General features: G+C 35.3%; 1 protein-coding gene across 1 annotated transcript in view; it reads left to right on the top strand.

Moving 5' to 3' along the window:
- The window catches only part of LOC128203090 (adipolin-like), a 44,109-nt gene that overhangs the window by 21,727 nt on the left and 10,083 nt on the right, over positions 1 to 12,299 (top strand). Inside the window, exons 2-3 of the mRNA XM_052904360.1 lie at positions 9,467 to 9,595; positions 11,962 to 12,064. Coding sequence (XP_052760320.1) covers positions 9,467 to 9,595; positions 11,962 to 12,064 — 232 coding nt within the window. The remainder of the gene's footprint in view (positions 1 to 9,466; positions 9,596 to 11,961; positions 12,065 to 12,299) is intronic.

Below are 12,299 nucleotides of genomic sequence, written 5' to 3' on the forward strand. Positions count from 1 at the left end.
TGAACATTTCAGTAATATGGCTTGTTTTTAATAATTTATTGATCTTTTTTAGACATACATGTTTGATGCTTGATAGGCATACCAATGAGAATGATTTGCCCAAAATTGCAACAGAACAATTTCAGGGGCGTAGCCAGCGTTACACACTTACGCACATGCGTAACATCAATTTGAAAAATGAAAAAAAATGGTCAAACATGGCATCAAAGTCGATCGTTATGTTTTGACATAAGAATAAAACCTTAAAGGGTAGATCAGCTATAGTAAGCATTGTTTCTCTGTGCTAGATAGCTAACACAGCCTTAAAAATAACTTAAAAAAAATTCCGTGGGGAGCAGCCCCCCCCCCCCCAACCTCCTACGGTTACAGGGATTCCCCATCCCATAGCCTCTCACATTTAGTACAGCCTGGCTACACCCTTGAATTTAATTAATTGCCGAAAAATGTCAAAATCCTGTCTACATTCTAGTATTTTGATTTTTTTTTTCATTGAGTGAGACCCTTTTGAGCTATTTAAACACTGTAAATATCCGTAAAGCTATATGCATGTATACAATATCGATATCCCCAGCATGCACAATTAAGTTATGCATTATCTTTTACCATTGTTAATTTTAACATACAAGAAGATACTGTATTTTACACTTACCTAAAAAATGTGTAGACAATGATAGAGAATAATAAGTGGCAGATTTCAAATCAAGGCATTTAAGGCTCACCAGGGGCTTAGCACCATCCAGATAATACAGACAGGCTAGCTCCATGTCCTAATGCCAGGATCATTTATAGTAACTTTATCTTGTTGAAAAGTTTAATACTTGACTAGTCCAAATAAACAGCAACTTCAGAGTCTTGGACAAGTTTTGTTTTGGCGAGTCTTCATGTCCACATCCAACTTTTTCTCCGAGCTAAGAATGACATTTCAAGCACTAAGTTTATTTAGTTCAAATAATTGTACATTGAATGATTTTTTACCATTTTTGATATGGCACGTCACATAGTGAACACATCTATAATTTTCGACTTGATGTATATTGAGCTTCAAGATGACGCGCATCAGCTAGATAGGTCCAAAATGGCAATGCTATGTTGACAGAAGCTGATCGGAATTTAAGTGTTTAATGAAACACTTGTGTAATTATACACACTTGTGTGATTAAACAATGATATTGGCTCAAGATAAATTATGTGAAACTTTCGTGTTCCTATTTTGTAATGCAATGTTTAATATTGAAGTGTTGTTACAGTTGAAGAAAATATTTTACCATGGTAGGAATCAGATCAACATGGCATAAAGGGAACCAAATTATGCACTGGTCAGTCAATTGTAACCACGCTCACCCCCCACCCCCAGATCTTGGGAATAGCGAGGACTTGGACTTTCAGTACAGCCAACACCGGCTAGATTCCATGCCATGCGGAGACGAACAGTTGGTAAAATCCCCACCAAAGTCCCTGCACCCCGGGGACTCTAGGCAAGGCCAATTACCCGCTGTATTTAAAACAGACAAAACCACCGCATTCACCCGACAATGTATAGTTGGACTAGGCAATGAGGGGCGACATGACAAGCATAAACACGACCCATTTCACCCGCTATTCCCCGTATATCCCCGGACCTGGGTTGGCCGTGGCTACAATTGACTGGTGCATTAATATCACAATTTTAAAGAAAATCTGAAGTACCTACTGTACTGTAATGTATGTTTTATGCAGAAAGATGACAACTGTGACGCAGATGCAAGTTGTTTCGAGTTATTTATATTATCATTATTTTTCACATCAATATTTGCAACAATTATTGTCACGAAGCAAAACGACGTCATTGTTTTTTTGGATTTTCACTAAGTTTGTATTTCCGTGTTTTACTGCAACTTACTTTTAGTAGTGGGTGACCTTTCACCAGATGTATATCAGTCATTAATTGTATTGCGTTAAATTCAGCCAATTTGACCACAAGGTGATGATGTTATTCAATTAATAATTTTTAATTCTCCTTTTTAGCACTAACAATCCATTGTAAAACTCGAGTGTGATGCCTTAAATCCGATTTGACATCGGAAATTCCACGGACATGTGTTGATTCATCCGCCATCTTGGATAAACCGGGTCATTTTGGGTCATGCCATTAACACATCATATTTTGATGATTCTACTTAAAGAGTCTACAGTATGATATATATTTTAAAATATTTCGATAGTTCAAAGTATTGAATTATTTATGTTTAGCAACAATGTACTTCAGTATTCCGAATGCATTTTTGTAGTAATGTAGTGGAACTATTTCCATGTAGTAGTCAATATTGGCGAAATGATTTATCAATATAAAAATTTGATTTCAGTACCAATTGTCAATAAATTATACATGACCCACTTCTCTCACTATTCGCCCAGACATTTTAGAAAAAAAACTATGTAACAGCCACTTTAAATCAGCTGCGTATTCAAAACAATGATGAGAACTATTTACTGGGCGCACTGGCGTTCTTTGGCTTGTAGTTTGCTCGGCTGATGTGCCTACTTAGGACGGGCCCTGAGGGGCACCGTCCAATAAGCTTACACACCACCACCTTATTTATCTCAATTTCTAAAAACTATTGCATTTTAATAGAGCTGTTTTATTTTAGCTAGCAGTTTCAATTAGGAGTTTTTGTTTACTTGTTCTAAATTTAATTTCTAAATATCAGGTTTTAGTATGCTGATTTAAAGCTGCACTCTTTAAATACAAATTGAAAATTTTGAACTTTTAAAAAAAAATGTCTCAGAATCAAGTCGTTTTGGCTCTTCTGTTCTGTCTTTTAAGACTCACAATAGAACATATATCAATTATTGGTAAACTGTGGAAAAAATCATTTTCTTGAACTAACGCTTTTACCCATAAAACATCAATTTTTATTTTTTAAACGTAATTACGAAATCTAGGACCTGCTTTTTTGTCAGCGGTCTTATAAATATCACTTGTTTCCAGACAAATGTTAAGCAAAAATTGGCTCATTACAAGACCAAAAATAAAAACGTTGTCTGAACAATCAGTTTGTGTAGCTTTAAGATATACAGCTATTACTATGGGTTTTTATATTATTTTGCTTAATGTCCATAAGAATTGGACAATGTCAACACATATATCACCAGTTAGGAAAAAGACAAGAGATAGATAATGATTTAAGATGTTTTATGAAAATCAGCCTATTATATCTTGTAATGTGTGCGTTTTTTTGCATACATATTCCATACATGTAAAGTCGTTGTATGCATAAAGTGCTATACACATCATATCATATTTACAAAAATACTCCATATATGTGAAGTCATTGTATGCATAAAGCCTTCGTATAACCTTATTAAACACGATTTGTGTTCCAAACTGGCAAAATCGTGAAGGGCTTGTGAACAGCGTTTCGTTTCATTTTACCAACATTGTATCTAAATGTCATCGCACAGAATGAATCAGAGCGTGTATGTGGAATATGCATTTATATAAACCGTCTCCGTGGCCTAATGGTTAAAAGTCGGTCTACGGAGCGGGAGGTCGTGGGTTCGATCCCTGGCCGCGTCATTCTTGGTACAAGTAGCTTCCTTGCCTGGCGCTCGGCATTTAAAGGGTAGTGCTTGGAAAAGTGGTGTTCTCAGTACTTGTTTAACCCAAGAAAGTTGTACCCCGTGTATCGGTGCTTTACATCGAGCACATAAAAGAGCCAAGGGGTCTCTTCGAAAAAGAGCTAGGGTATAGCACCCGGACATCCTTGTATCTCACCACTGTCCCTTCATCAAAAAAGGACTCCGTTGGAAATAAGTGCTTGCACTTTTACGTGTTATCCTTGACCGTAAGGTCAAAAGAAATACTTACACACACACACACACACACACACACACACACTCACTCACGCACTCACGCACGCACGCACGCACGCACGCACGCACGCACACACACACACACATACATACATACATGCATACATACATAAGCAACAAGTGAACTACAAGGACGTGTGTCCATGACTTTTGGTCCAGTGGTCGTTTTCATAAAGCTACCTTGACCAAGTGTTGTTGTTTTTTCAACACATTAAATGTTTTCGAAATTGTAACAATGACTTTTTAAAATACCCGCTTTTTCACTAACTGTATTAATACGCCTTCATTATTTGAATCTTTTACTTATTTTGTTCATGTTTTGGGTATAAGACTTTGTTAGTTTTCTTGAGGTTCAACTTTATTATTTTTCTCACTAAATTACATCGGCTTCACTAAGATGTTTTATGAACACTGTTATGAATATTCCATATAATTATGTAAAGTCATTGTATGCATTAAGTGCTATAATCATCATATCACTTTTAAAAGTACACAATAACTTATTTCAATAAATATATAATACACGATTTTTGTTCAAAATTTGCGAAATTCTGAAGGTTTTGAAAACAATGTTTTTTTGTTTTTTTTTGTTTTATTTTACTACCGTTTCGTGTCTTTTTGTCATCTCACAGAATGAATCAGAGCATGACTGTGCAACCTAAAAGTACATGAACAACACTTGATCATCAACAACATGTGTTTCTGACCAAACCGGTTTAAACTTCCTAGACCAAGTTGCTATTAAAGAACCCTAAGCGTAACGTTGCGTGTAAAATAAATGCACCGTCATTTCGTGTGTTTTTTACAACTGAATATAAAAAACGAAAAAGTAACACACAAATTGTTTTTCTTTTGACTGAATAGAAAAAAAATTGAAAGGTTTTTCCGTTCCCGTTTTTTTTTTCAATTTTAGCCACGGAATACATAACAAGGAAAATATTTATTTATATTGTTTTCCGTTTTTTCGTTTTATTTCGTTTTATTTACCCAAATTGATTGTAGAACAAAAAACATTATCTTAAAAACAACAACACTGAATTCTATCAAAACTGACTGTGCTAACAGGTTTTTTGTTTGGGAAGAACATTAAGTTGCAGTTTTGTCCTTGTGTCCGACGGCCCGTCTGTCCCCATTTATTGTAGAAGTGTAATTATACCGAATAAAGCTAAACCTAATGGCAATTCCATAGATATTTACCCATAAGCTTAATACATTTTTTTTTACTACTATACGTCATTTATACCTGAAGCTATTCATTGGAAACAGTTTTTTTCTTCAATGTTTCTTCCATCACACCAAGTTTTATCCCAGCTCTCGTACATTTTTACTTCGGCCTGCCCTCATACTACATTATCATCGTACACATCTTATACCCAGAATTTCTCTTTTAATTCATATTTTAGCGGCCATTTTCTTCCCTAGTAATGAAAATTCTACATGGTTTAGCAGTTCTTGTGCATAAAGCGTTCCAAATCAAGACGTGTCTTAATTTGTTGTTTTTGTACAGTTTTTAGAAAAAGTAAACAAACTGTATAAGGGGCTGTAACTTAGTTAATCACGACGGGCATCTTCATTTAAAAATCGCTATGTCGATCTCTGATATCCAAATTATCGAACATATATTACACATTTCCATAATAGGTCGAATGTTCGTTATCTCGAAGTATTTCCACGTGTCCCGACGACTTCGACAAAACGGGTTTCAACTGTATATTGCAAATATGGTTTCACTTGAAAACAAGTATTATTGCTTCAATATGTTCATGAGCCGATTGTTCAGACTTTTGTTAAAGTTAATAACGTTGTTATTGCATTCTTGTTAACATGAAAAGGTAATCTATTTCATGATGTGTGCATATATAGGGAATAAAACGAGAACAGCTGACACAGTTGTCTCAAATCTTGTTAGAAATACTTAAGATCTCAAAGTTTCAATGAAAATTCAGGATCTTTAAAAAATTAAAGTTAACAACGATAAAGTTAACGACGATAAAGTTAACGACGATAAAGTTAACGACGATAAAGTTAACAACGATAAAGTTAACAACGATAATGTTAACAACTATAAAGTTAACAACGATGAAGTTAACGACGATTAAGTTAACAACGATAAAGTTAACAACGATAAAGTTAACAACGATAAAGTTAACAACGATAAAGTTAACGACGATAAAGTTAACGACGATTAAGTTAACAACGATAAAGTTAACAACGATAAAGTTAACAACGATAAAGTTAACAACGATAAAGTTAACAACGTTGTTAACTTTGACAAATATCGGAACAATCGGCCCAATGAGTTATTGTTCAGTGTTCACATGTTCAAAATTACAAACATTTCATAAAATACCAATTAGAAAATGTTTGTCAAGTGCATCTTAGCTCAGTTGTAAAATCAGCAATATTCTCACATGAATCACCTTCTCCGTTTTAAATTGATGTGTTTATAAATAATTTAAAAAAGGCCGAAAGTGGTGTATTCCAAACTGATTAGGATTCTTACTGATTTCCCGTATCACTGGTTTGATAACAACGGTGCTTTTTAATCCCACGGGGAAATAGTTCCAGGTTTCTGTTATCTTATCTTAAGTTTCTAGGGACATTTTGAGATAACCCTTGGATTCGCCATGATTTTGAAGTTGAAGTTTATTAACACATTATCAGAAGTATTTCTAGACAAACTATTTGCAATTAATCATTACATGCGTCATTTGAAGTTCGGTGCGTATCCATTTGGAATTTGACAATCATCAAATTTATGAGTAAAGCGCTTTCATAAATGAATGAAAAATAAACAAAACATATTGTTCAAACCTATTATATTGTAATGAAATATATCGGGACAAGTCCTGTAAATAACAATTTCACAAAACACTTGTAAAGATGCAAAAGACGTGATATTCACATTTCAGCCTAAAATCCGATTAGCTACATCGTTCTTAGATCCAATTACGACCAATATTGAATACCAGCAAAGAGCAAGGGTGGTATTCAATATTCAACTTAAGTAAATCTTGTGGTCACACATCATTGACTTTATTCACTATATTGGTCAGTTATTGATAACCAGCAATCCGAGTAGCTACATCTTTCACAGATCCAGTTAAGACCAATATTGAATACCAGCAATGAGCAGGGGTGGTATTCAATATTCAACTTACGTAAAGCTTGTGGTCATACATCATTGACTTAACTCACTCTATCGGACAGTTATTAATAACCAGTAATCCGATTAGCTACATCATTCTTAGATCCAATTACGACCAATATTGAATACCAGCAAAGAGCAGGGGTGGTATTAAATATTCAACTTGCGTAAAGCTTGTGGTCATACATCATTGACTTTATTCACTATATTGGTCAGTTATTAATAACCAGTAATCCGATTAGCTACATCATTCTTAGATCCATTTAAGACCAATATTGAATACCAGTAAAGAGCAGGGCTGGTATTCAATATTCAACTTACGTAAACCTTGTGGTTATACATCATTGACTTTATTCACTCTATCGGACAGTTATTAATAACCAGTAATCCGATTAGCTACATCATTCTTAGATCCAATTAAGACCAATATTGAATACCAGCAAAGGCCAGGGGTGGTATTAAATATTCAACTTGCGTAAAGCTTGTGGTCATACATCATTGACTTTATTCACTATATTGGTCAGTTATTAATAACCAGTAATCCGATTAGCTACATCATTCTTAGATCCATTTAAGACCAATATTGAATACCAGTAAAGAGCAGGGCTGGTATTCAATATTCAACTTACGTAAACCTTGTGGTTATACATCATTGACTTTATTCACTCTATCGGACAGTTATTAATAACCAGTAATCCGATTAGCTACATCATTCTTAGATCCAATTAAGACCAGTATTAAATACCAGCAAAGGCCAGGGGTGGTATTCAATATTCAACTTACGTAAATCTTGTGGTCATACATCATTGACTTTATTCACTATATTGGTCAGTTATTAATAACCAGTAATCCGATTAGCTACATCATTCTTAGATCCATTTAAGACCAATATTGAATACCAGTAAAGAGCAGGGCTGGTATTCAATATTCAACTTACGTAAACCTTGTGGTTATACATCATTGACTTTATTCACTCTATCGGACAGTTATTAATAACCAGTAATCCGATTAGCTACATCATTCTTAGATCCAATTAAGACCAGTATTAAATACCAGCAAAGGCCAGGGGTGGTATTCAATATTCAACTTACGTAAATCTTGTGGACAAACATCATTGACTTCATTCACTATATTGGTCAGTTATTGATAACCAGTAATCCGATTAGCTACATCAATCTTAGATCCAATTAATACAAATATTGAATACCAGCAAAGAGCAGGGGTGGTATTAAATATTTAACTTACGTAAAGCTTGTGGTCATACATCATTGACCTTATTCCCTCTTTAGGGCAGTTATTTATAACACGTAATCCGATTAGCTACATCATTCTTAGATCCAATTTAGACCAGAATTGAATACCAGCCTAGGTCAGGGCTCAAAAGGAAACATAAAAATACATAGCCATGCCACACATGTACCAATTTAATCAATAACTGACGGGGTTTCCGCCTGGGAAAGGTCAGTGAAAGACGAGTCTACAGGGTTTGTGATGCGCTCACAACCTCGCACTTCCCCAATTTTCATTCCAATACAAACCTCGTATAATGCCGAGCGCCAGGTACGGGAGCTATTAGTACAAATAGATTTAACTTCTTTCGGTATGACTGTTTCTATATAAATGAGAAATGATGTTCACATGTTTAAGACGTATTGGCATGACATGATTGTCGCTCAATTATGGGTGACCAATATTGTTTTTGGAACGGCCTCTGCTGAGAACGCAGCCAAAACGCATTCGACGTGACTATTGTTTAAAGCAACAACCAAACAAAATATAGCTTTCTCTGTATAAAGAGCGCAGAAACGGTCTTTGAACTTAACCGTTATGCACCAGTATATTGTAACCACGCCCCCCTCCCCCCAGGTTCGGGGGTATACCGGGGATAGCCGGGAAAATGGGCCGTTTTTTTACCTTTCAGGTGGCCCGAAATGCCGAGTAAATTTTAGGGATTAAAGGGATTTTAGCTGGGGTTGGCTTAACCGAAAGTCAAATTCCCCGCTATTCCCCGGACCTGGGAGGCGTGGTTACAATTGACTGGTGCATTATTGACTCAAAAAGCAATCCAAAATCACATTGGCACATAAGCGTCCTAAGATGCAATTGTTATCACCACAAGTCAATTTAAGCTCAAACTAAATATCGGAATGTTTTGGTTGTTTCTATTTTAAGTAAAAGTGATGGTGATCTTATTCACAGATTTCTGATTGTTCAGCTATCAGCTTAAGTCAAATGACCCATATAGATCCATACGTCAATTAAAGCTCAAAGTTAAAAGCAGAATGTTTTTTTTTCATTTATTTTAAGTTCATTTGTAATAGTAACCTTGACCTTTAAATGCTACTTTTGCTGCAACCGGATCCAAGTCAGAGGAGCTTGATTATCGTAGCTCAAGCTAAATAGGGGAATGATTTATTTTCTATTTTTAGTAACAGTGACCTTGACCTTCACATGCTGCTTTTTCAGGTATCAGATCCAAGCCAAAGAAGCCAGATTGATCCGAAGAGCAGCTGGTTGACGTTTTCTAACCGTTTGGACAAACATAAGTCTGACAGAAAGAAAAAGAAACGAAAACGGAAAGGAAATAATGCCCTGGTAATATGTCAAGGTTATTCACCGATGCCATAAATTTATACAACAAGCAGTGCTCTAGTGCTCGGACAGTCGTTAACCACATAAAACAAACGCCGATTTTCCCGCTGTTCTCGTTCTTACAGTGTTTAACGGATTAGTTTAAACTCATTTCTTTTACCTCGAGTGAGAAGTGAGCTAAGAGTTTTCTGAATCACTCTCAAGTCCGTTTCCTGGGTAGAAACCAGTATTAAAGTCCATTTTAAGAGGCCATGAAAGTACAACTGACCCCCGATATCACGAAAATACTTAAGTCAAATCTCAAGCTCAGACTTAACGCATTTTACCACATAATTCCACCAAGTATGATTCAAAATCTTGCAGTTTTTATACTTTGTAAAAACATACTTTTGTAATGGAATGTGTTGATAAAAAAAATCTCAAAGAAAAAATCTTGTAGAGCAAAAAAATATACATGAGTAATGGATAAAAATAACGGATTGTACTCAAGTAAGTTTTTAGCTGCAGAATATTTTTCCATTGTAATCTTGACCAAAGGTCAATCAGGATTTATTATGATAAAATGACCTCTTAAGAGATGTAAAAACAAAATTAATATGAGTTTTAATAGTTTTGATGTTATATGGTAAAATGAGTTGAGACAGAGATTAAGATTTGACTTAAGTATATCCGAGATATTGGGACCAGGTGGGGATCGATCCCGGAACCTGTTGTGTGACAGGCAGACACCTATACCACCACTTAACCTATGGCTTTTTATATTGATGACTTGGAACTTTTATCGCACTAGATATAGCAATCGAAAACAACCTCGGATGTATATGGGCGGTTAACAATGTCAGATATTTTAAACGTTTAACTACGTTGAAAGTAGATCGCGTAGTAATTTCAAGTAAGCATTTAAATCTAAGGACGTTTACTCCTTGGAAGCTTAGTTATTTATGCAATTAATATACTTCAAGGGGAATCAGTTTTAACTTAGTATCAAAATTACACGCTAAAACACCACAATGGATTGATATTATTAAGAACTACTTCGACCGATGTACCGCAAAAATCCAAGGTTGTTTTCGATGGAAAGTTGCCACAGTAATCGTTGTTATTGTGTAACCTGCACTGTGTGTGGTACATCGTTACTCATACATTTGGAGTATTAATATAGAACACGTAATTAATAGTATTAATGCATCCTTTCAGCGCTAAGAACGCCCTTTAGTTTCTAGCATTAAATAAAACGTGGTTGCTGCTTAAAGCAAAGAAATAACACATCGAGACAAACACTATTCTAAACAAGCTTTAAGACAAACGCAATTGGACAGCAGAAATAAACATATTAAAACAAGCCATTCCTAAGAATTGGAAAGTAGTTCTAAGATTAAATGTATTTACGAAGACTAAAGTCAATACAAAGGAATGATAAGTTTCAAATTCAAACCGCTCGAGAACATGACAAACAAGGCTTATATCAAATATATATTTAGACATTCCATGAAAAGCCACACATCCATAGCTATTAGGAAAGACAATTACAAGAGTATATTCGGTGGAACTCTTGGTATTTTATTGTTGATAGATCCATTGTGAAAGAGTATCAGGTTTTTTTCTATAGTACCCACGGGTCCGACTATCGGACCCATTCCCAAAGCAAAATATAAGATATTTTTTCCAATATTTTTTCCAATCTTCAGAAAAAAATCCCATTAAAAAAAAGATTATTCTTTTTTGATTTTTTGTTTAGAAAGTCTTTTTACCTGTACTGGTTCAATTTTAACACTCTAATAAATTATGTGATGTAAAAAATTTTTGATAATCTCGGTGAACTCGGAAATCATTGATTTTCATCACATTCAGAGATCAGTATGAAATAAAGTTAATATGCATAATGATATAGAAATAAGATTATGAACACGTTTAAGCTCGACTATTTGAAGAATAAGGAGGCTTTACTACCCGCCTCGAGTCGGCGTCGGCGTCCGGTTAAAGTTTAAGGGAAAGTTGCTATTTTCACATATAACTCCTAATACTTCACACAGTTGCTCCGGGCCATCACACAATCAGGTTACATAACTCCTTGTTATCCTAAATACAAATTATGGCTCCTGACTGATTGTTTGAAGCATGATTTGAAAGTTTAGCTGTTTAGGCCCGAAAAGTACATCAGAGTCGGGTTACACGACTCTTTGTGCGATAAATTCGCCGACCCTACCGTTTTAATAGCTGTCTGTGTATGTTTGTGTGTGTGTGCGTGCGTAAGTGCGTGCGTGCATGCGTGTGCGAATAACATTATAACATAATTTATTTCTTATGTGTACATGAATGTCGGATAGCTCTTAACTTAATATAATAAGTCATCCTTTTCTTATTTTAAGCTTGGACCCCAAGGACCTGCTGGACCCCCGGGCCCTCCTGGACCCCCGGGACAGGGCGTGTCGAGGGAGGAGATACTAAGAGAGGTCGAGGCATTAATCAAAGGTAAATCCGCATAGATATGTACTAATAATTTTCCAAAGATTAAAAACGTATCACTTATAAATACAGCATTGCTTTGGTATATGTGTTTCAAACGAATGGCCCCAAGGCAGTCCAACGCCTGAAACAGACTTATTAAGTCAAGCTTATTGATAACAATAACACAAATATAAGACAAACACATACATGATACAATTAACAGCAATATACGAGATTGAACGATGATAGCCTTACATTC

This window comes from Mya arenaria, chromosome 9 (assembly GCF_026914265.1).
Source record: "Mya arenaria isolate MELC-2E11 chromosome 9, ASM2691426v1".
Classification (NCBI taxonomy): domain Eukaryota; kingdom Metazoa; phylum Mollusca; class Bivalvia; order Myida; family Myidae; genus Mya; species Mya arenaria.